This window comes from Ixodes scapularis, unplaced genomic scaffold (genome assembly GCF_016920785.2).
Source record: "Ixodes scapularis isolate PalLabHiFi unplaced genomic scaffold, ASM1692078v2 ptg000303l_1___fragment_1__unscaffolded, whole genome shotgun sequence".
Classification (NCBI taxonomy): Eukaryota; Metazoa; Arthropoda; class Arachnida; order Ixodida; family Ixodidae; genus Ixodes; species Ixodes scapularis.
In genome coordinates, this window is record NW_024609955.1 from 1,254,137 (window position 1) to 1,279,636 (window position 25,500).

The 25,500-nt window shown below is 45.3% G+C and overlaps 1 protein-coding gene across 1 annotated transcript in view; it reads left to right on the top strand.

Moving 5' to 3' along the window:
* Window positions 1-219: 219 nt before the first annotated feature.
* The window catches only part of LOC120847166 (laminin subunit alpha-like), a gene marked incomplete at its 5' end in the record, with an annotated part of 79,637 nt that continues 54,356 nt past the window's right edge, over window positions 220-25,500 (top strand). Inside the window, 7 exons of the mRNA XM_042287767.1 lie at window positions 220-253; window positions 12,584-12,721; window positions 14,121-14,258; window positions 16,492-16,626; window positions 18,969-19,103; window positions 21,297-21,461; window positions 23,203-23,361. Coding sequence (XP_042143701.1) covers window positions 220-253; window positions 12,584-12,721; window positions 14,121-14,258; window positions 16,492-16,626; window positions 18,969-19,103; window positions 21,297-21,461; window positions 23,203-23,361 — 904 coding nt within the window. The remainder of the gene's footprint in view (window positions 254-12,583; window positions 12,722-14,120; window positions 14,259-16,491; window positions 16,627-18,968; window positions 19,104-21,296; window positions 21,462-23,202; window positions 23,362-25,500) is intronic.

A 25,500-nucleotide genomic window follows, 5' to 3' on the forward strand; every position in this document is an offset into this window, starting at 1 on the left:
GTTTGTTTGGTTATGCTTGTTATCCAATTTTTGTTTTAAATTTAATTTTCTCATATAAACACCTTACATTATAGAAAAAAATCTTTTTATAGTACGGAGGTGTCCATATTAAGAAGACATGACTGTATCATCTTTGAAACTAGTTTGCCACAGCCAGTGTTATAATATGTATTGATTTTTTATGCAGTGCCTGCCTTTCCTTGCCCCTTGTGAGGACGACTGAGAAAGCGACTTTGCGCCACAACGACGGATGGCAAGTGTCCCAAGTGTTGTCACCTATAGTGGTCATGTGCTATGTGTTCGCAGCATTGTAAGCCGACCGTGGAGCACTTTTTAAAGGGAACTTTCGCCATGTGCACAGTATGGCCGTGTACAATACGGGGCACGTACAGTCAGAAGAATTATGAGAGGGAACATGCGGGCGCGTGTCACTTGGTACAGGCAGAGCAGCCTAGCAAGTGTCATGCTTGTGCACTGAGGGGCCCTGGTTTGAAGAGCCGAGGCAGAAGTTTCAGCGGCGGTGTCACCGCCCTGGCGGCTTGTCGCCGAAGCAGAAACGGGGTTAGCTAGCTTTGCTCGTGGCTGGCTTTGTGTAGTGTGTGTAAACCAGGAACGTAGGCTTATGAACTTCGGCAACAAGAATACTACACGGCTTTGGTGTTTTGGTACGAGCAACAAACGTGACACTATCTGCTACGACTAGCTACGACCACCCACCGCAGCGGTGAAGGCATCGAAGAAGCAGAACCTGTGTATTACGCCGTTGCCGTAACCCAACAGTGCTCATTTGTCATGGAGGGCTTCCCGCCCAGAGACTTTGCTCGTCACTGAGTGTTATTTCCCGTGTTTCTCTTTGTGTGCTCAGTGGCTGGACGGGCCTCATACAGCAGTTCTTCAGGCTCAAAGGTGACTAAAAGTTGAGGGTGGATGGACTTGCAGCAATCCCCTCGGTTGGTGCGTGTGACAGAACCTTTGTACGGCATCATCGGGAGGATGCTGTTGTGAGTTAGCAAGTTGTCCAATTGTATGTTCATTATGCTAATATTTGAAAAAGCTTGTTTAAAAGGATGCTGGACCAAAATTTGGATTTCATAAAATAAGGTCGCGGAAGCTTTGAATGGGAGCTCTACAAACTCCGAAACATCACTCATACATTAATATCGCAAACGGATGGCCGTATTCTTGGAAAGGAAAGGGCACAATCAAACAAGAAATGTGACATCATACTTCTGGTACACTTTAGAATGAGGGGAAGCGGCCTCGCTTCTTTCATTCCCGCTTCGGTTCACCTGCTTAAAGGCCGGCCCGCAAGCAGAGAGAAGGAACCCGACCCTCACTTTCCTTCTCGCCACTGTGAAAGGACGAAATAGCCTCTCGTTTCCTCCTCGCCATTTTCCGTTTTTTTTTTTCTTTTTTTGCTAACTGCTTGTTTTTTTTTTTGTTTTTTTACAAGTTTGGGGTGGAGGAAATGAAAGCTTCGAGGATTTGAAAAGATTATCCAGAAGCCAGCCGGCACACCTGCGACAAGGAGCTGAACCAACCGAGTAACTGTTTTGAGCGAGCTTGGCACTTGCTCTTCCCAACGAGTTGCATTGGCTCTTTTTTAGCATTGGTTTGGAAGACGATTCTTTGCTGTTGTGAGAGCACAAATACCTCGTTCTGCTCAAAGAAGTAGTCATTAAAGTATCAATTTTAATATAAATATCTGATCTGGCATATTTCGTTGCCGGATTCATGGTGACAACGGGAAGTACGAGCGGCGTTTTCTGTATATCAGGGATGGCACTCCATAGACCAGTGGTTCTGAATCATTATGGTTCGTAAACCGCCAGAGGTGACGGAGGACCCCATCCGTAGTGGGTCTAGCAGTTTTCAGCGTGGAGCGTTTTGCTGTAGGGCATTTCGGTGCGGACGTTTCGGTGCACGGACGTTTCAGTGTACGGACTTTTTGCTGCAAAGACTTTTTGGTGTGGGACTTTTCGGTGCGCGGATATTTCGGTGCACGGACATTTTGATACATGGACATTCGACGCTATGGTTTGCTCTCCGGTATCTCTTTTCCAACGTACGCAGACACGCTTCACATTGTGTTTGCGCGTTGAGTTGATAGAGATAGTCTCCTCTATAAGGTTTTTGCTTTATTATTGGTCATACGTGTAGGAAAGGACCCAAACAGCAAGACGTTTGAGGCTGTTTGTGTATTCAGAACAATTTTGAATATCTTCAAATGCGCCGCCTCCGCGTAATCGCACAGCTTCGATTGTTAATAATAAATTGTGATAACCTCGCACGACAAAAAAAACAATGTAATTATCACTTGTAACTCATTAGGGAATAAAGGAGGCGTGTGCGGGTACAAGATAAGTGTAATAAAATCAAATATCGATTTGAATCAAGTAAAACAAGTGGAATTTGGTGAATGCTAAATCTATTTTATTTGGTATCAAATGTTTGCTCATTCTCGTACGAAAAAAACAAAACAAAAAAAAAAACAGTGACCATGCACAGAGCATACACAGCGTATGATCTGTGGTCAATGTCTCCTTCCATGCCGTAATGATGTCGCCGGACGTAAAGAACTGCCTTACAATCCTGCTTATTCAGGGCGATCTTTTTTTTTTAACGACTAGACATTTTTCTACAAAAGACGTTCGAGTTACGCAATTTCGGTTTGTGCCTTATCTGTAGTCATCAAAAACACCAAATCATTCATTTTTAAAGAGATGTAGTGCACGTGAAATGGTTCACGGCGTCCTAAAGAGCCTAATTTGGACGCGAATCGTGTTACCGCAATCTTTTCGGCCGCCGCACTCCTCGCCCCTTCTACAGTGGCGTTGTCTCAGCGATGCGCATGATTTGCCGTTTTGGCTTCATGGCGTTAGGCTGTGCCACGCGGAGATGGAGCCCACATAAAATCAGAACTATATTTTCGCGCCCAAATTAGGACGACGCCCTATCAAGACGCCGTATAACAGTGTACGCGCTTTACATCTTTTTAAGGATGGACGGTTTGGTGGCTCGCGATTACGGCCAACAACTTTCTAAATACACGATGTCGTTTTTCTTTTCTAACTTAAAGGTTAATTAGCGAATTTTAGGCAATCGATCGGTTTTAGTTGCGTTCTTTATTGAACCTAATCCTCGCCTGGCCGTATAGCTCACCTACACAAATCGCAATGGCGCTAATTTTCACTGGACAATTTGGTGGCTTTCGATAATGCCCAACAACTTTATGAATCAACTATCCCGTTTTCTTTTATATTCAAAAAGTTAATTAACAAATGTTAGGTAACCAGTCGGTTTTTGTTGCGTTCTTTCTTGAACCCAATCTTCACCTGGCCGTGTAGCTCACATCCACAAAACGTTAATTTGCATGTTTTTTTCTAATATCTTGTAGGTGAAAAAAAAAGAAAGAAAATCAACGCTGTATATAAAACAGAGGGCAGTTCTTTTCTGATATAAATAAAGCGTGAAGCACGTGCCTTGCATGCATCTCTCTTTTTTTTCCCGGCCTCTAAAAACAAATTTCTGGACATTCGAAATTGAGTTTATGATGGGGCGGGCGCTTTATCACAAGGTATTTTGTCATGTTTCATAAGCTTTGTTACAGGTCAGAAGGAAGCCACGGCAGTCGTATCACGTTGCAAACAGCTAATTGGGGTGTTTCTCAAGGAGCTCTAGGACTTTCCAATTAGCATTTCGGTTCTTAATACATTTAAAAAAGTTTGGTACTTAGTCCTAAACATTTAATTTATGAGGCATAATTAAAAATACTGCAACTCTCGCAAGACGTCTGCCCAAAACATAAAGTTCGTTTCATTGGCGTAAAGTGGCTGCGCTCTAATTTCGCGTTACAGAGATTTGCAAGCGTCTTTCATTTTTATGCTTGGTTTTTAAAGATTCGTGAAAAGCATTCTCGAACTTATCTGTCAAGCCGCGTACGCGGACAGCGCGGCCTCCTCGGCAAGTTGTTCGAAGACGACAATGAATAAAAGGTACGATCAAAGTCTTAATTCCTGAAGAAAGCGCAAGTTTAAAATAATTCTAGGAGCGTCAGTTGATTTTATTTCTACTATATTCAAATTTCAACACTCGTCGCAGGCAGCATGAAAAAAAGCACTGCACTCTTGGCGCAAACCAGTGCCCAGCCAACGGTCCTACACTCAAACACGCATCACAACCCGACCTGTTTGAAAAATAAATAATTTCCAGTACCTTGGTACAAAAGGCGACTTTTCTACTGAGCGTGATATTTTGTGGACCCAAAAGTCCTGTAGCCGAGATTTGGTAGTTCATAGCTTCAGGGAGACGAAGAATGACGGATGCATTATTTCCCGCGGAAGTACTGTTTTGACGTTGAATTCCACATAAAATTGTATTTGCACCCATTGGGTGGCACGATACCGATCATGCTTGATTACTTTTCTTTTAGAGACAACATAACAGGCATAATCTACAGATATTGCAGAATTTATTTTAATTCGCGTACAGCGCGAAAGACAAGTATGGACTAAAGACTACAATAGAGCTCTGCATTTTGTACTGCATTTATTTCTGTACTTGTGGACAGTTAGTCCGCATGACTATATTCAAAAATTGCAAAATCGTTTAAACCTACCCCTTTTTATAGTTTTTTTTTTTAGATGAATTGTAGCGAATCCCGTCTGGGGTTCGGGTAAAGATCTCGCACGTGTTCAAGGACGCATTTCGGCATGATTTCCCGCTTGGTGACAACGTTGAGCTGGCCGCTGTTCCGCTTCTTTTCTAACTAGGACGGGCAACGCCAGACGCCTAAATTAGCCAAGCAGCCCCAAAACTTGCGGTAGTACACTTTCCGAACACCTGGGTTTTTTTTGGAGATGGTCGCTGGCCTTCGCCCACCCTGACAGAGCCCCGAACAATTATGATGCAAGGGCTGCAGAGGCTATCTGCGCATTCGATTTCTTAATCAGCGAACAAATCGGAACAGAAGAGAATGAAAACTTCGTAATACCTCCTGTCTTTTAATAAATGGCATAATATGCTACTATTGCTAGTTGCACTATTTTACGTGAAGAAAATTGTGATATTGCGGTTCAATCTCCGTGTTTCCCGTTCTCTTTGCTGATACGCAAGATATTGGTCGGCTGTCGGGTTTTCAGTTACATTTGTTGACAGAAACTAAATGCACCTTTGGCCACGAAGAAATTTTTTTCAAAGGTAGGAAATATACCATAAACCGTTTCACTTTTTATGGAAGTTTGTTTTTACTCTTCTTAGTAGCTTCAATGAGGCGGCCGTCACTCTAGAAAACACCAGTAGTGCGAACCTATATATTATGCCCCAGAAATGGTCAGACTGTGTCCCTCTGACTGCAATATCTTTGATTTGTAGTTACTCATGATTATTACTTTGTAAAAAAACAGAAAAACAAAAACACAATAGTGATACAATCACTCTTCAGTGTGCCGTTGTTAGAACGACCAATATTCAACTCTCTGGGTAGAGCTCAAAGTTCAGATAAAAATACCCATCTTTTTTTCCTTCTGCTGTGATGTTCAAGTTCCGTTCACTCGAGAAAAAATATACCACCGTATACGGTGTTGTAGCGTATGTGGCCGCACGCGGAAGTATCTGAATGTAAAAGAACTTGTTGTTGGGCTAGTTGGTGTGACTATCTGAGTGTGTTTTAGAGCTGCAGACAAAGAGTAGAAAAAAAAAAAAGAGAAAAAAAAAGGAGAAAAGCGAGCCAGCCCGAACCCTTCCGAGCTCATGTCCAGGCTGCCTAACTAATCCCTGATGTTTGGGATTGAAGCAGAGAACCTTGAAGGGATACAGAGATTTTGTCGGGGGGCCGGTAAGCCCATTAGCACTCGTGCGAGAAGGCCAAAAAAAAAAAAAAAGCGAGGAGGAAAATGGAGGAGGAAAGGGGAGGAGGAAAAAAAGAAAAGAGGGGGAATTTCTGCCACGCTGAAGAAAATTTTGAGCGCCCGCCTTTAAGGGGATGAAGCCTAGAGGAGAGGGAATGAGAATTGCGACATCACATGTCTCGTCGGCCTTGTTGAATCCCACATGTTTCCAAAAATACGGCCATCCGTTAGAAATAATGCTGTATGTGTGATGTTTTGGGGGTTTTGCAGCGTCCCGCGTACCGCCCCAGTGTTGTTTTGCAAGCTTCGAATTTCGGTTAAGCATACCTTTTAATATGAATAATTGTGTCATCAGAATGTTAGAACATGTCAGTTCTAGACAGCTACTCTCAAACATTTTCGAGTGGTCTCGCCTGCCAGATTCAAAGGGGGGGGGGGGGGGCAACATGTACATGTTTTTATGTCTACAGCACAAATAGGTCCTATCATGCACTCTAAATAGCTGTCAATCGACAGACTGGGTAAAAGAGTGAGCACAAACAAGTCCAACTACCAACAATGCTCTCCATGGCGAATCTTGAACACCATGTCTTACGTTATGTGACCTCAGCGGTCTTTCTATAGTTCTTTTCATTGTTGCCGGTAGAGCAGCTACCGATAAGGGGGGGTTGCGAGGACATCAACTTTGAAATGCAGTTTCTTCACATAATGTTTGCACTTTGGGAAGTTTCTACACATATACCTTGAAGTCGCTATTGTATGGATGAAACAACTTTGTAAGAGTGTCTATGAAAACTTGGGCAGGGTTCTCTTTAACGTGCCTGACTTACAACAAGGCTGTCCAACTTGAGAAATTTCACTGGTGGGAAGCTTATTTTCATATAAGAATGGTGTACTTCTTCACAGCGCTGTATGTATCCAACAGAAACTCCAGATGTGTTCAATAAAAGTAGCATTTGCTAATATTGTGTTTTCTGTGTATCTGATGCTCTAGGTTGCATTTGTTTTGAACGCTTGCTATGTTTAGGCTATAAAAAATAGTCTAAATTTTATGCCGATAGCTTATTGAAAAAGAAGTGTTCGGTCTGAATAAAAGATTCCAGAAATTACACTAAAATAAATTGCTACTTGGGGTAGCAAAAATGGTGTTTTACAGTCGACTCTCATTATTTCAAACTCCAGGGCCCGTTTGCTCGAAGCGCTAACCGCGGCTGAAGTTAGCCGCAGTACCTAGGAGAGGGATTTTCAAATCACGTGACTGGCTCGGTAGGGATGCGGGGAAGCGTGGCGGTGCCCCGGTGAGTGACCGCCGCACGCTTTGGAACTAATATGTCGTTGTAGCTGCAATACCAGGCGCGTTAGTCAGCAACGAATGGTGCAGGAGGCTTTCGCTTTGCCTTACCTCACTTCATCACAAAGCATGAGCAAGGCTCTTGCCGCATTTTTTAGATAGTCTTTCGACTCTGGCCATTCCTAAGCCTAAATGAATGTGGTAATTGTCGGCTTAGCAACATCTTTGGAAAGCGGATTGTCTTGACTCTATCGGTCGGGTATTGATTGCTCACAAAAGCAAACAGCATCCCTATAGACCTTTTTCTAAATTACCCAAGCATCGAGAAGAACGCTGGAAGTATAATTCTGCGGTCCGCGCGCACTGGCCTTCCTCTTATAAAAGATTCAAAGTAAATAATCATAATAAATATTTGACCAACGCACGTGCAAGACAAAATTTGTTTTAGACTTTTTGCTTTAGAACAGTTACTACTTCAGACGCCAGCACGTGCAACGCGTGTAACTACACTTGTAGCATGCACCTCGGTGCTTGGGAAATTTAGAGAAAGGTCTAATATGGTCTATTGGGACGCTGTCTGCTTTGTGTGCTATTAATACCCGGCCGATTGAGTCAAGGCAATCCACTTTCCAAAGACATTGCCATGCTAACATTTATCGCGTTCATTTAGGCTTAAGAATGGCCAGAATCGAAAGACTATCTAAAAAATGCGGCGAGGTCATATGCTCATGCTTTGCGATTTAAATGAGGTAAGGCAAAGCGAAAGCCTCTGGCACCATTCATTGCTGACTAACGCGCCCAATATTGCAGCTACAACGACATATTAGTTTCAAAGCGAGCGGCGCTCACTCACCGGGGCACCGCCATGTTTCCCTGCATTCCTGCCGAGCCAGTCACGTGATTTCAAAATCCCTCTCCTAGGTACTGCGGTTAACTTTAGCCGCGGTTAGCGCTTGAGCAAACGGGCCCTGGAAGCCACACACTTTAGTTTGAAATATCAGAAGATTGAATTATCAAAATTCATCTAAATATTGTCACGAATAAAAACATACTTCTTTATTAAACTTAAAATCAGTGTGTAATGCGCCGAACTTGTGCTGAGAAACATAAATTAACAAAGACTTTTGATGGTGTCGAAAGGACAACTGCCTCAAGCAGCCAAGCGAAGGTACTTTTGTAAGCGCGTGGGTATCTAGAAGTTTCTGAGCTCGAACAAAAAAAATTTAGAGTCGTCTCATCATTCCAGTTACACAAACAAAAGAAAGAAGGACATGCGCTGGCGGGGTAAGCGGCATGTGAGTCGATCACGCTGCTGACTCGGCTATTTGCACGTGGCATTACTCCCCTCTTGTGAAAGACTCGTCTTTATGCAACACAAAATTGAATTAACAGCTTAAACAAGACTAGGTCAAAATACAGAGTCTCGTAAATAGCAGATTTTCACAGTCCTACCGAGCATACCTAGTTCAGTTGAGTCGGAAGACGTGAATCGCCTACGGGTCGCAGAGGGCAGCGTGACAATGTTGATGTGCCATTGGCCAACGACTTACAACTTAGGTCTCATGTAGCGAATAACCTTGAGGTCGAAGCACCACTTTAACAGTTCCTTGCTGCGACGATGAATTGGTGTTTAGATTCACAGTGGGTAGCCAGGCTGAAACTGGGCGTCGTGGTGACAAAGATTGTAGCAGTCATCGTCAGGAAGTTGTGGCTTGCATCAAAATGCGACCAAGCTGGCAAACTTCCTCCGTTCGTTGAGCATTCAGATCGCACTTTCTTGTTTTCAGGAAATGCGAAATGAGTAAGGTGGATAAGGTGATAACATGACAGTTGACCAAGAAAGGAGAAAAGACTTGAGACTTTCTCGGACACAGCTGCTTGCCATCTTTATGTGACTAAACCCGAGACGCAGGAGGAGGAAGACACGTAAAGAGGACACACACGGACTGTCCTCGTGCATGTCCTTTTTGTGGGTCTTCCTCCTCTTGTATCTATGTATAGCCATGTTAACTAGTCACTCATTCCTCTATCAGTTTTTGCTATCTTTGCATCTTCTATGCTGCATGCATCCTAGCCCATGCTTTATTTCTTGGCTATACCAGAATGAATGGCACCAGCGGGAGAATGGTGGCCGAGTGAGTGTGTTAACGTGCCGCACCTTGGTGTGCGTGGAGGAATCCTAGGTTCACTCCCCAGCCCTGCCTGTTCGATTGCACCGAGCATCGTACCGTTATGCATTCGTGTACGGTAATCCCTCGTTAGCTCGAACTCGGCTATCTCGAAATATTGGTTAAGTTGGAAGATTTCCTAGCCATAAAATGAACTCACATAGGCACAATTCATTTACTCATTGCTTATCTCAAAAAGGTTTCAGACCCACCTTGGATATCTCGAAATCCTGACAACAAATATTACAAAAAAAAAAAAAAAAGAAAAACAGGCAGAGCACAGCAAATAATGACCTGGTGGCCTAAACATTGGTTCTTGAAGGAAACCCACAAACACACAAAAAAGAAAAAAATTGTGCATCATCGCACGTGTGCAACAACGCACAAAGAAAAAGAAAAAAAGTCCGTGTCATGAGTGCGGCAACGTGCGCAGGTGCAGCAAAGGCACTTCGTGGAGCAACATGTGCCTCAAGGACATTTGTTGTCTCACTTTCTTTTAATACGAAAGCATTAACCGGGTCTCATGGAGTGAACTGACGTCATCAGCTTTGAAACCACGCCAAACGGCATCTTAAATCCTTTCTCCAAGTGAAGCCAACTCCCAGCTGTGAAACCACGCAAAAAGCTAGCCAGCGGCACCAAAATTCTCCAATCCCAAAAGAGTGAAATAAAGCTGATGGATTTTCGGCTTCAATCCCATTGGCTGGCGTGCGTCGACGAGGCTCCCATTGGCCACTGCATGTCAGTTTCAACGACCGCTCACGCGGCGCTGCGTGTCCGTTAGCGTAGCGTTAACACGGAACGTCCAAGGTCAGCGCGCCCAGGTGAGCGCGTGCTGACCCGCAATGAAAAGTATGCAGCAGACGAAACAAGGGAGCGGACAAGCCGCTTGCATGCTTTGGCATTCGCAACTCATAAGAAGTGATTAGGTATACTTTGAGCCTTTTTCTTTCCCTAATATGGCTTGGTGGTTGGTGCCCCTGTTTCTGTCTCCCTCGCACTCAGCGTTATCTTCCAGCTTTATCCTTTCAATCTTTTTTTTTTTATTCTTTCAATTTTTTTTTGCATTTTGTTTCTTAGTTTTGCTGTCTCTTCTTATTGATTTTTAATATTAATTTTGTTGCATTTTGTTTTGTTCTCCCCACCGCACCTGCACCTGCCGCATGTGTTAGCGCCAAGTCAATTGGCGCGATTGTTGGAAGGGTTCCATTTGCACAATGCACTATCAGTGTAATGAAAATTCGGTACCTCGCTTATCTCGAAACTGCTCTACTCTCGAATTTCTTTCTAGTTTTTATGACTTCGAGTTAATGAGAACTTGCTGTATAACCACCGCGTAATGCACCAAAAAGACCCCAGATTAGCGGCAGTACTGGCTTAATTTATTAGAAACACCAAATGCCTGTCGGGGCTCACTAACTTCCCGCCGTTTAGTATACAGTCGAGTTCACTTATAACGATATCCAAGTGCCAAGAAAATACCTTCGTTATAACCGATAATTGTTATAAGCGGGTTGAGGAAAAAAAGACAAAAGAGAGATCAAAACATTTTATTTGCAGGCAAGTAAGGTTGTGCAAGTGCAACTACTTGTTTGCAGAAAAGCCATAGTCTGTCAGCTTTGATTGCTTCACGCGAAGCTGGCGCACATCTTTTTCTAGAGCATCTAGGTGCTCCACGTAGCTTAGCAGGAGGTCCTTCGCGAAAACAAAGTCCCTGAGGGACTGTATTATCCGCTGGGCCTCCTGCGATGACAGTACCTGGGTAGGCTCCTCAACCACGTCGTCGGAGTCGTCGGTCTCACCGTTGTCAGCAGCATGTACACGCGCGACGATCGCCTCATCACTGAGGCACTCGGACGTTTCCACAACATCGTCTGCATGAAGGAAGTCGTCCAGACCCGATCTTGCGTAGAATGCGCCGCAGACAGATCGGCCACGACGCCCCGTCCGCAGTGAAATGTAAAACGAAGTCGGAGAAAGATAATCTAAGCAGCGAGCACACAACAGTCGAGTGAGCGAGCGAGTGGCGCCAGTGCGCCGAGTGCGCGTGTGGTGCGACCGGGTGCGCGGACAAGGCCAAAGCGGCGTCTCCGGGAGGGGAGTTCGGAAGGAAAGCTGCTCCTCCTCTTGCTTCCTTCCTAGCAAGCGGCGCAGTCGACTCATTTTCTGAGGGGTGGAAGGGATGCGTGTCGCGGGGCACAGCATGCCGCGGAGAGCCGGCGGTGGCTGGCATTTTCGGCGCATGCTGTAACCAGAATTAATCGCTATATCCGATATCGCAGCCCTGGAGCATCGTAATAAGCGGTTTATTTTACCATTGAAAGCATATAAAAGTGGACGGTGCTATCGTTGTTCATCGTTATAACCGATATATTGTTGTAAACGGTATCGTTATAAGTGGACTCGACTGTACCCTCATGATTTAATATCACTGAACACTTCAGTTAGTTTTGATATGGGGCCTGGAACGGGCCTCCGACTGGTGCGTTTACCGCGTCCTGGAATGTGGTTCCCCAATTCTCGTGTAATGTAGTGGTAGAAGTGCCATGTTGTTGCCGGCTGTGGGCTTTGCCGTGGTGTGGGAGCGGAGGGTGGGGCAGCAGAATCCTCTTCCGCTGCAGTTCACTCTGCAGCAAGACGGTCCACGCAAACAAAAACGGACTTGAGATGGGACGCGATGACGACAATGGTCCTCGCATCCTGTCCCCTTTCCCGCCTGCATTAAATACTCCTTTCCCAGAACCATAACAGAATGGAACAACCTACCTCATCACCTATTTATATCTGACAATGTTTTGGAGTCGATTGAGCATTTGTTTGATGTGTAACTCTTTGCATTGTGTTTCATTTTCCTGTTCCCCACTACCGCCACCCCTCCCAACTTTGTTGTGAGCTATTACATATGCTTTATTTAAATTTTTGCATAATTTTCCCCTGTTCCCCTCTCCCATTTTACGGATTACCTGGTGTTGCACTTTTTTGACTCCACTTTTGTAACCCCCAATCCTGCTTGGGCCGCAATTGGCCTGCAGTATTCCTAAATAAATAAATAAATAATAAATTTCTAGGACTAACAGCTGGGATAGCAACGCAGCATGATGGTATGCCAGTTCCTGCGATGCTGTCAGTTGCCGGTTCGGTACCGCTTTTGATGCATGAGTGGAATGGGACGCTAAACGCGCCAGTCAAACACTTATTCCAGGCACTGTAGCTTCAGTCAACAAAGGGACTCGAGTGTTCCATGGGTTCTTTATTTGGCGGTTGTCCTTTTGCAGCCTGTGACTGCCACCCGTCGGCGTCCCTAGGCGCTTCGTGCGACGCGGAGAGCGGGCAGTGCACCTGCCGGAACAGCTACGGCGGCCGTCAGTGCCTCCACTGCCAAGTGGGCTTCTACGACTACCCCACCTGCAAACGTGAGTCTGCTCATTTTTGCTTTATGTTGTCTCGGTCGATCGAATGGTTGCCCGATTGACGTACAAGTCGGTCGATTGAATGCTTCATCAAGTGAACGCAGAAGTAACGACGAACAAAGTTGAGGAAATGGATGTATTGCTTGGTGCGTCGATAAATCATTGTCGTAAATGAGCAATCGTCAGTTTGTCACTTACTGTATTTACTCGAAAATAGGTCGACCCCTATTTATTGAGCCCACCGAGAATAAAAAAAAATAATTCAAATATAGGTCGACCTTTCTTTTTTTTTTAAGGAACAGGGGAAAGTTAGGGCAAAAGAAACAAACCTTTATTTACAGCACTCAGCTAAATCACAGGGCGATGTCAAAAAAGCTTCGTCAGCTTGGTAGACATCCTCGCAAATTGGCAACAATACCTCACTGACACCGTTGTAAAATAAATGACAACAAGAAGAAACAAAAGAAGGTGGAGACGGGCGAGCGACGAAAGATCAAACACAAAGACACGAGCAACGCTGCGAGCCCCTTGAGCAACACGCGACCCGCCGAAAAAAAAAACAACTAAAATACCTCCGGTGGTTTTTTTTTTTTTTTTTTTTTTTGCGCGTTTGCGAGGGAGAGAGGAATGGAGCGCATAGGAGGGTAAAGTGCATGGCGCATCGCGTTCCTCTCCCTCGCCTTCCCCCTTGCCCAGCGAGGGGAACGCTACAGGCGTGATGGCGAAACTCGATGCCCGAGGAATGTGCGCGAGAGCCGTAGCGGGCGGTCACGGACTGTCGGCTGCTGCTGTTCGGTTCTTTTTGTGCATCAAAAGCTTTTTGAAACAAGAAGCCGCGCGGCTCTACCGCGACAACGGCTAGGTGATTGATAGCTCCATACCCTCGGTAGGGTTTCAAATTTTGGTTGCGAATTAGGTCGAAATTCTTTGGTCACGATTATAGGTCGACCCTTAATTTTTGACAACATTTCCGAAAAAAAAAAAGGTCGACCTATATTCGAATAAATACGGTAGGTCCTATCCACGCAGTTCAAAATGATTTCTGGGAGTGTGGTGGATTCGTTCGACTTACGTGCATCGGCCTACGGTGGTGTGGAAAACTGTAACGCGGTGCAGAAAATCGCGGGGCACTGTAGCTCCCCGGTTGAAAATCGGCCCACCTGCAGTTGGATGATGGAACTGGATGGAACAGCAAAGACCAGTTTCGTTATCCAGCTGCTGGTGGGCCGACTTTCGCCTGGGCCAGCAAACGCTTTCAGATACGCTGCACTCGTAAATCGAACACGACAACGTGCATCGAGTGCAGCTGGTGCGGGAGGCGTAGGTATAGATTGAACAAACCTAGTAAACTTTTAAAAAAATGGCGTGTCCTGACAATGGTGCATGCCCGGTGTCCGTACAGTGTGTTCGTGCGACCCGACGGGCACTACGGAGGAGGTGTGCAGCAACCAGACGGGCCAGTGCCTGTGCAAGCCCCAGTACGGGGGCCCACGCTGCGACCAATGTGCCCCGGGATTCTACAACTTCCCCAACTGCATTCGTGAGTACCTCCTGTGCTCCTGCGACTTTGCTCTTCTTTTGGAATGATTGTTGACTGCTTTTATTTTGGTGCTTCATGGTGAAAGCTCTTAAATAGTGTAAGTTGAAAAAGCTATCCAGGACAGACACAAAAATCCAACAAAAACACGCAGGAAAGCTTTGTTTATTGAACGGAGCAATATGGGCGCTTTTATTCATTTGTGGAAACTGTGAGTGTACAGTCACGCAGAAACTAAATAGCTCCAATCAAGTGTGTGTTCTCCCCTTTCAATCAGACCATGCTGAGAAGATGCGGATGATAACAGCGGTTTCTTTGCATTGATGGGCTCCCCCCTTGTCTGTTTCACATGGACGAGTCCTGATGTCAGCGCTAGTATGAAGGAAAACCGGCAGGAAAGCACTCCTCAGAAAAGAAACGCTCGTTCGCTCAGAGCAATTTAGTTTCTGCACGACTGTAGATTAGTCACATCTGCAATCTTTTGCACAAATCTTATTGCACAATCTTGTAGCCTGTTGAAATACAGGATCTGCGGAAAAGCTCTACCTTCTGCATGCACTCGACAACTTCGGCCCCCATCGAGCACGTGGGCTCGATGAGGGCCGAAAAAATGGATGTCACTTTACCTAAACACCAATCGAGCTTCTCCGCTGAATTTAGCGGGGAAAATCAACGTCACTTGACCTGACACCGCATGACCTACAAAAAAATTCAGTTTCCATGCTAAATTTCGCAGGGAAATATAGGCCATATGTCACACAAATTCCCTCTCCCCATTTTTCTCCTCCCTTCCCTCTCCTCCTTCTCCCTCCTCCTTCCTATTTCCATCTCTTCCCCCTTCTCCTAGGGTGCTCTCCCTTCCCCTCCTTCTGCCCCCCCCCCCCCTTGGCCATGTGACACCAATTCAGTGTCCCTGTTTTCCCTTCTTTCCCTCTCCCAGTGCCCTTCCTTGCAGTCCTACAGTGCTCCCTCCCCACTTCAGGTTACATGACACACAAATTCTATTTCCCCAAAAGTGATAAAAATATAGGTTCTTCACTGTTGCAACAACTGTTCAATCTCTCCCAAACAATTGAAACAGTCTCTCCTAAATACTGAATTTCACGCATTTTAGGTAGGTTTCCGTGTTTTCAGATAAATCCGAAAAGCTCGGAGAAGCAACCGCCAGCGAAGTTTTCGTCACTTCGGATTTATATTTGATAAACTCAAAATTTCAGTGTCCCAATGTAAAGAAAAAAAGTATCCTACAATTAAGTTTGATCAGTGCACAGGTTCAATGCTGCTGAGAAAATGCCATCTCAGTTTTCTTTCAAATCTAGGAATATTGACAAAAGTTGTTGCACCGTTCATCTCAGCCAAAGGCTCATTCATAACAATGGATCATTGTGCTCCCAAGTCACGACAAAAGTCACTTCCGGTTTCCAGTTTGGACCATATTATCTGGGCTTCTTAGAGGAAGGAGGGTTGTGTTTTTGTAGGAGTGAAATCTACGAACCATAGAGATTTCATGGGAAGCTGAAAGGCAGTTGAAGCATCTATATTTACACCCTTTATCACTCCACCCCGCACAGCCACGGGTAAGGTGATGGAATACGGTGGAATGAAAACAAGCTTTCCAGTGACTACCTCGAAGAATTTAATAATTATAAGGTATCGACGTTTATTAAGGCAACATTGTTTGCACGCTTTGTCTTGGGGCAGGTTAGTATTGCCAATAGCTAGGGTGCCAATGCCAAATCCATCGAAAGAAATATTATTTGATACAAGTGCATTCTCTTGAACCTAGCACAAGTATAGACCCCTATATTATTTATTTTTATTTTTATGTTTAAAAATAAAAGAAACATAATAAAATTAAACTCCAAATTTTGGAGAATTGGAGATCTAACAAAAATAAACTCCGATAAACTCGGACTTTTTGGCAAAAAGTAAACTCCGAAAAACACCCTCATAATTTTAGAAAAATAAACTTTGGAAACACGGAACCCCGATTATAGTAATTTAAAGCTAAAGGTCATTGGCAATTTTTTTTTGCTATTCCTACCAGCAACTTGCTGCCTTAACAGTTTGTTCCAGAGGCAATGTTTGGGCCGAGAAGACTGTGGTGCCTCGCAGTGTTGTGAGCAGCGCAGGGTAGCGCAGTGCACAGATTTTGCTTGCTCGTGTCGACGGTGGTCACACTGTAGCAAGGCCACGGGAGAGAGTGCCAGCAGTGGTCCGTGCTTTATTTGTGCAGCCTGTGAATGCGACAGCAAGGGCTCCCTGGGCAATTCGTGCGACAACGCGGGCAAGTGCCACTGCCTGGCCAGCTTCACGGGCCTGCGATGCGACCAGTGTGCCCCGGGCTACTACAGCTACCCAGACTGCAACCGTGAGTGCTTCTCTGCGATACATATAAGGGTGTAGGGGGGGCTTGAAATGGACTTTGCAAATCATTCTTTGTCGGCTTTGCATTCACATTCAAATTTTGTGAAAATTGAGGTCTTCAGTCTTCTCGCTCTAAATATTACGGACAAACTTCTCCAGCCAAGAGCTTAAGACCCCGGATTTTCTTCACCCTCTACGTAAAGCATTTGATCATCTTTGGCACAATTTAGATATCTTTCGAGCTGTCTCGCTGGAAAAGCATAAAGGTGAAAAGCGGTGCCTAAGAACTAATTGAAAACTTTCGTATAGGTGCCATTCCAAGGATAGGTGGGTTTGACAGGCTATGCCAACCTTTCACGAATGTTTTAGCCCTTTGATGCATAAAAACTATATTCTTTTGTCAGCCCCCGTAAGATTTTGTTTTTAGGGTGTTATATCACACTGGAAAGACAACTTTGAGCTCCACTGAAATAATCTACTGCAACGCAGTGATGGAAGTGCTGCGCCAATTGCGCCAATTTGCGCCAAGGACGCAATCCTGCTACATGTAGCGCCAAATTGTTATTTTACCGAAGAATTGCGCCATGCCTGCGCCGAGATGAGATGTAGCAATAAAAAATAGAAACTGAAGTCTTATCAGAGCGCGTGTCGGTACCACGGTATTTTCCGCGCCGCAACTGTTACGCAAACCGAAACTGCGAGGGCGCATTATCATCATCATTGAAAGGAACGTCAGCAACATCTGAGACCAAAGCCGCAGAGGCTAAGCGAAGAACCATCCCACTGAGCTGCCTATTTAAAAAAAAAAGAAAAAAGGCCGAGCTTGTTAATGTTTTCAATGTTGGCCCGCCCTGTTCCCGAGCGCTAGCTGCAAGCGAAGTCAAAGCTAGCGCGAGCCCAATGCTGTGCATTCCTAAGTCGCGCACGGGCTCGTGCAGTGTGGGCACCGTTACAAGCTTCATGCGCGTGCTTGCAGCTTCAGATGCGCTCGCACTGAAGCTGAAACGAAGTCTAGTTGAGTTGCACCAAACTCTGGATGTAGTGCTGGTAAAGCCTTACCGTCCTTTTCAGAGCACAAAGCACTGCGCGACTGCGGTGTCTGCTCCGCGGGTGTCGCTTCTCTGCAGCGCGTCGGTGCATGCCAAGGAGCGCACTCAACGGGTTAACTCGCCATGATCCGATCGTGACTTCGCCAGCACATCGAAAATGAATCGTAATTTTTGAAGCGAATATCAGATACCGCAATATTTGAAGCTGCTGCCCGAAAGATAACTATAATCTGAACTAAAACATTCCACAACAGTAAGGGTCGTTAGATGCTGCTGCAGATACCTTTAAAGAAGTGCAGGGTAATAAAACTAAATATCCTGTACCATCAGAACTCAGTGTGACATATTTAATTGTATTTTTTTTATCTGATGAGCAGATAAACTTTATTTTAAAAAAAAAGGTTTTTTTGTTTACTTTGTTGAATTTGATATATCCTGTCTTAAAAAGGCGACAGACGCTGTGTTCCAACAGGGATGGGCTTTAATAGCACAGCAGCATTATTTCAATTTCAAGTAATATGCCAACATATGCCGGACCCTGCTCCAAAAGGGCCACTACCTGCTCCAAAACAACATTTTGCCTGCTACAAGGCCTGCTCCAAAAGGTCAAATGGCACTTCCATCACTGGCAACGCTACGTAGTTCAGTTTAAATGTGACGCTTGCGAAAATGTTGCTTGTTTGCTAAAACTTGATCATCTGTGCCAGGCCCCGTACGTGAAAAATTGCCTGGATGGTTGAACCGGTGTTTTGCAGCACTGGTCTTTATTCAGCATTATGCGGGACATTGTGAACAGACCAGATTGCTCAGCCTGAAGATTGAATGTGTAATAACTTGCGGTTTTGCAATTTGTGATTGATTACGTAAATGAAGAAAAGTGGCTTTCTTTTCAAAAATACAGTGAGTGTGCAAGTGAGCTGGTGGATGTTGGTTGTGTTGAAAATTACCCGGGACTGTGGTGAAAGATGGGAAACCTAAAGGTTTCCCATCTTTCACTCTGTAACAAAGAATGGTGCTGTGAGGTCGGTTATCAAGTGCTAGATTCGTGGCTGTATAGGAATTGGAGGAAATAAACGCAGTAGCTAAGTTTGAGACATTCCTTTTCTTGTGTCGCACAGTCTCATGTAATTTTAATCTTGACTTCCTAATTTTTGGTTTAGGCAATTTTGTCCTTCAACATTTCTGCACCGTCTGAGCTCACACTAGTGAGAAGTTGGCACGAAGGTCCTCTGATGCTTCAAATCTCGTGAGAACTGCTGCGCCCTGGAGTGAATGACCCTCAGTGTGTCCCCTGCAGCCTGTGGCTGCGACTCGTACGGATCCGTGGGACTGTCGTGTGGGAGCGACGGCACCTGCTTCTGCAAGCCCAGCTTCGACGGAGAGAAGTGCGACCGCTGCAAGAAGGGCTTCTACAACTATCCCCTCTGCGAAGGTATCCACACTGTCAACACATAGAAAATTGTCTCGGTTGTGCTTCTCTCGTAGCATCATAATCTGCTTTGCCTCTGTTTGTTGTCATCTTTTTATGTGTCTCATTGGTCTGATATAGCCGTGTACATGGCTGAGGGGGAACGCTACTTCATACCTAGGGTTTGGAGTTTTCGGTTAAAACCGATAAAAAACGATAAAAGTACGCCGAATCCATTTTCTGAAATTCGGTTTTAACCGGAAAAGGTCAGTTTTTTTAGGGCCGCGTCAAGGTGGATGGGGGGAGGGGTGGGGGGGAGAGGGCATTGCAGGGTTCAACATTGTGTGACGTCTTCTAGATTGCCCTCTTCCAAGGTTCAATATTCAACAAAAGAGGTCTTGGATTGGCCTTCACGGGACATCTGTGTCCTTTCTGTGATCGGGCTTAGTGTGTCAAAGTCTCGGTCCCCCAAAAAATGTTTGGATGTGGGCTAGTATAATGTTTTATCGCTTCATGCACTTCAGGGGACATCCAGGAAAGCCGTTAATACCTTTCTTAACACCCTCTCTCAAACTTCCCTGTGGTTGAGAACATAAATAAAATGGATTTGTTTTGCCATTCCGCTGGTCACTGTACGGTCATCACCTCAGACGGTCACGTCGTCAGAATGGGAAGGAGAAAGAAGCGCGCGGAAGGTTATGCCCGCAAATTTCGCGATTTTGAGGTGTATCCTGACGGAAGTTGTAGCGAAGACCAATTATGTATATGTGCCGTTATTCTTTGAGTGATCACAAGTATCACAGCTACAAGGATCATCTGATCCGGTGTCCGATGGTGTTTTTTTTCATATTCATCGAAAAAAAAAGGTAAACTTTCATATTCACCGAAAAAAAACGAAAATTAAATTTTAAAATAGACACCGAAAAAAGTATGCCGAATTTTGAAAAAATAAAAACCGTAAACGCGGAACCCTATTCATACTTGTAATGATTTGTGTTTACTTTTACCCCCAATGTTAAAACGCTCGAACATTCTAGGCCGAATGTTTGAGATCCCGAGGGTAATAGATAAGGGGCCCAGCACGGCCTTGCCGACTCCCTCTCGCTCCAGCCAGCTGTCACGCCGACACCTCGATGCTCGCTTCTGCTTTTTCGGCGATCTTTTTTTTTTTTTTATTTTACTTCTGGCGCAAGTTTGCGGATAAATCCTTTATTTTCGGTTTGACGCTTGTCTATCCTTTTTCATCCGTGACAATATCATGTGCTCAAACTCAGTCCATTACTATAACGGACAAATTGGCATAAGGTTTTCACATTCTTGCTATGTATCATGACTGACTTGAACTTGCTTATTGGCATCACTGTAATTGACATTAACACTTTTTTGTTAATTCCACGAGCTAAGGTTTTCGAAAATGCAGTTTTTGTAGTTCTCTAGCTCTTGTTTGTTATCTTTATATTGACATATTCAACAAAAATACACAAAAAACGCATTATTCGTTGTGATGGTGAGAGTGAATGACAGAATGGAGTTCGGACCATGCGCTGTCTCTACATAAAAAAAGAGGTGTTGTGGTACGTCTTTTCTTAAAGGAATCTGATTTTTACGGCAGTCATTTTTATCTGTAATGTTGAAAGAGCTTTTATATATCTCTGCTTGTCAAGACCAGTGTTTCAGCGATAAATATTTTGAGCAAATTTAAGACGAAAAACCTAAATATTGCCATTTGGGCTTACGTTCACACTCTGTCGTACCTAGTCACCCATTGCGAGCTTCCCAATACAAACTTCAAAGCCGAATCTTGAATTTTTCATTGTGTACTTTTTCTGCCTTACTAGCTCAGTTTTGTATGAACATAGCGTGTACACTGTGCGACACTGTTAGTGCGAATACACCATCGGCACTTTTTTTGCTTTTCACTTCAATCACGTACCGGCGGCCACTATATTTTGCCGTTAGGTGAGGGCCCCAGACGAGTCCTTTCCACCACACTAGTAATTTGTATCATGCTCTTTCGATTCTAAAAGACAAGAAAAACTGCCAATTCTTTGTTTTCTCTAACAGTATCTTGCAGTGTACATTAAGCTATTTTACGTAACAGTTTGTAAATGTTTTTGCCCCTTCAATCTGTAAGGCATCCCACGGATGTTTTTGAGAATTACTAAGCTTGTTGTCTGCGAGGGTGTCTCAAGGGGAAGGGGGCGTGGCTTCCCGCAGGCTGCAACTGCAACCCGGCGGGGATTCTGGCGACGTTTGGCGGCTGCGGCAGCCTGACGAGCGGGGAGCTGTGCGAGTGCAAGGAGCGCGTCACGGGACGCATCTGCGACCAGTGCCGCCCGCTCTACTGGAACCTCAAGCCGAGCGACCCGCAGGGTTGCGAGGGTGAGGCTCGGGTGTAGTCTGGCATAGAGACACCGTATACACTTTTGGCGTCGAGGTCAAAAGCTTCTGGAGGCGACATGACACCACGCTTGGTCCCCTTCGGGGCCCCGGCGGTGACCAGAACAGCTGTTGGCGCCAAGTCATTTCTCCTTTTCGTACAACGGCGTCTCTTGGTTTTGGTCATCGTTGAGGGCATATCCCTCCACACTTCTGGCGTCACCTCTCGTGGCCTCATGTCGCGTCCAGGAGCTTTCTGCCGCCATAGTTTTTGGAGTGTCGCATCTCTCCTCCCTTTGCCGACAATTGTTTTGTTTGTGTTTTGTTGCGGTTGACAGTGCAGTCGCCATATTGGGTTTCGAGAATTCGGTTCAAATGGCAGCAACTCGCCATTCCGCTGAAGGCATGTCTCATTAATGTTAGCGTCTTTGAATCTGCACGTGGAATTGTCCACTTAGCCATTCTTATCTTTATTGATCTCTGAAAAAGAACTCGTCCTTCCTTCCTTTGTCTTGTTCTCAAAAATGACTTTTCAATACTGCCACCACTGCGTAAATTTGGCGTCATGAGTGATGGCATCTGGTGGAGGCAGTGCAAACTCTGTGCACTCATGTGCCTGGCTTTTTCTTTTGTCTAAAACAGCATCATTTTGTTTTTTAGACAAAAGAGGAAAACAGTGTTTGTAACTTCCGCTGTCAGAAATCGGTAAAGAATGGTTGAGGCACCAGGACCACCTGTCATGACGTTCCTTAGGGTCAATGCAAGGAGGTCAGCCTGAACATTAGACAAATGCAAAGAGAGAAAACAAACATACAGACCTCTCTGTGTTTGTCTAATGTTCAAGCTGACTTCCTTGTATTGACAAGTACCAATTAGCTCAACCTAAGCCTGTTATTCAAGCCTTACGGTGTCGGGTATCGGTTAAAGAAAAGCATAAAGAACCCAATTCTGCTTGCTCGCATTTGAGGGGAGGAGATGCACTTGGTCAGGTTGTGGTTTTCTTGGCAACATTATGAAACCATCCAAAATCTGTGCAGCACCCCCATGCTCTTAAAGTTAATCTTGCCTTTTGTTAGAGACTGCACTAGAAGAATGGGGACAAAGTGAAGCACAAGTTCTCAAAACTTTCTGACCTTGAGGAACCTTTATCTGGCTCGACTGAAGACCAAGGAACCCCTCCTTATGCAATAAAGCAGCACAAAAGCCCACAGGCCTTCTAAACAATCATGCACTTACTAGATAGTGCTTGGCTCATAGCTAAGCATCAATCAATGGCTCAAATCTGCCTACTTAATCTGGAAAGGCACTTTACTTTGGGACAAGTGCGGTCGAGGAAATTGGGGAGCTTGAGAGTGCTCTGGGGAACCCTCGAGGGTGCTCTGGAGAACCCTTGGGGGTGCGCCAAGGAACTCTTAAGGGTGCTCTTGAGAACCCTCGAGAGTGCTCTGGAGAACCCTTGGGGGTGCTCCAAGGAACTCTTAAGGGTGCTCTTGGGAACCCTCGAGAGTGCTCTGGAGAACCCTTGGGGGTGCCCCAAGGAACTCTTAAGGGTGCTCTTGGGAACCCTCGAGAGTGCTCTGGAGAACCCTTGGGGGTGCTCCAAGGAACCCTTGAGGCTGCTTCTGGAACCCTTAAGGGTGCTCTGGGGAACCCTGTTTGAGAACCCACGCTTTAAGGTACAATGCCTCAAAACCGGAGCGCTCGAGGTGGTTTGCTAACGCCGCCGTTCCCTCCCCTTGCGCAGACTGCGAGTGCCACTCCCCGGGCACCCTGGGGGGGCTGCGGGTGTGCGACGGCCAGAGCGGCCAGTGCCTGTGCAAGCCCAACGTGGGCCAGCACCAGTGCACAGAGTGCCTCGACGGGACCTTCCACCTCCAGGACCAGGACCTGCTCGGCTGCCAGGGTGGGTCTTGGCCTCTGGGCCTTGGCATTTTACTCCCGTCTTCTGTAGATGGGCATCCAGGGCAGTGGGGTGCTTTCGGTCGCTGACCGGACGGCAACCTTCTTTTCCTCACTGCTTGTCTCATACTGTACTTTCTTTTGTAGTTATCCTCTCTCTATTTCACTGACTGTGCAGGTATTTGCTCGCGAACTTTTTATTACTTGTTTATTTATTTATTGCAATACCCTCGGGGCCGAAAGGGCATTACAGAAGGTAGTGGGCAACTGAACACAGTAAAAAGACATACATATGAGTTGAACGCGGTTACGGGATTTCAAAAGTTATTATTAATGGTAGTTTTAAACAAATCTAACGATGGTATTGATATTATAGATGCAGGCAGGTGGTTCCACTCTGATGATGTTCTAGGTTGGAAGGAATCGTTATAGGCTGAGGCCCGACAGTGAGGAATGCCAACTTTGAACTGATGGTCGAGGAAGAGTGTTTCTTTTAGGAGAGGATTAGTATGATATATTTTGTAGAGAAGACATAGAAACCTATGGCACAATAAAAGAAGAGGTAAAGAGAGGTTAATTTTCATGAATGAAACACTGGGTGTTTGATGATAGTTGGTTATTATAATATGAGCACTGCAATTTTGAAGTGACTCCAGGTTAGCTGTGAGGGTGGTCTAAACAGGACACCAGATTGCAGCAGCATTATTTGAGCACAAAAAGCTTCAGGGAGACGGGGGCTAAAGGAAAGTGATATGTCAAAGAACAAAGCTCTGCCCAGAGGATATACTAATGGGTGTGCAAAAGGAGCATTGTCTGCTAGTTGTAGCAATGACTGCCTTGTTTTTCCTGCGACTGCCAGAGATCCACCAGTTCTTTACAAAGCTGAACTTGGCCTCTGAAACAAATGTACACGCCTAATCATGCTGACAAAAACCTGTGTTCACAGAATGTGCTGCAGAAACCACACTTCCATGTGTGGTTTGTGCTAGATCTTTAAATCCTTTAATCTCTCTTTTTTTTTTTAACCTTTTGTGATGTTAGGTGCTAGCCACCATAAAGGATGCTGTCTGCTGGGGAAAAGTTGGCTGTACACAATTATTTATCCTCACTGTTTTTTGCACCTCCTTTCATATGTGGTAGGAGGCATTTCTGTTGACTTGTTCGCTGTATTTTATTTTTGTGAATTTGGTGGCAATTTGTGTTAGAGGGCAGCTCCACTCAATTCAGAAAATTTCAAAATTATGAGTGATTTCACATTTAAAAGCACCAATAAAAGCCACTACATCATTTGCTTCTCAAGAAATGGGATATATTTTGTGAAATCTTACTTTAAACATGAGCAGACACTGAAACCAAAACTTTGGCTCCGTCAGGCAACATTGGCTTCCGGCCGCCCAAAATATAGCTATTGCGTGGTACGTGCGGTCACATAATCTTCTACGCAACAATGGGCGGGATCAGGGTAAGTAACTTAGGACGGGTGTGTGCAAGGTGCAAGTGTCTTCTGCACTGCAGTCTTCACCACGTTTTGGTGTCTACGATATCTTACAAGGTCTGCATAACTGCGGCATCAGTCTGTGCACGTAGTGTGTACAAAACTCGCGAGAGTCAATAATTGCGGCTGGCGAGGCGATGATGACGACGGTTGAGACGTGTCAGACGGCGGTAACAGCAGGACGGCTGGACGGCTCTCCCAAGGCTGAGAAGCGGGCTGCGCAGGCGTGTTTAGCCAATCACGTGGATACCGCCGAGCACCGAGAAGAGACGCTGGTGACGTCCCCCATTACGCTTGCCGGGGGAAGTAAAAACAAACAAAAAGTAGACTTCGTTTCAGCTTAAGTCCTGATGCAGCCGACGCTACAAGCTTGAGCATGTGGCCCCGAACGGTACTTGCACTGCTTGAGCGTGCGTGCTTGGCAGGAACGCTGAAAGCCTGCCAAGACTTCAGCTTAAACAAAGTATTGCAATATTGATGACGTTTAACTCAATGTCGGCTACGACTGCGCTGTCAACAGTGCCTCAATACGCCCGTTAGAGTCGCCCAATTTTGGCAACTTGGCACTTTCCAAAGTCAGCCAGACCGTTTAAGAAACATTTAGAGAGAACTTGGTCGTAATATTTTACGTGTGGCCTTCGTAGAGAA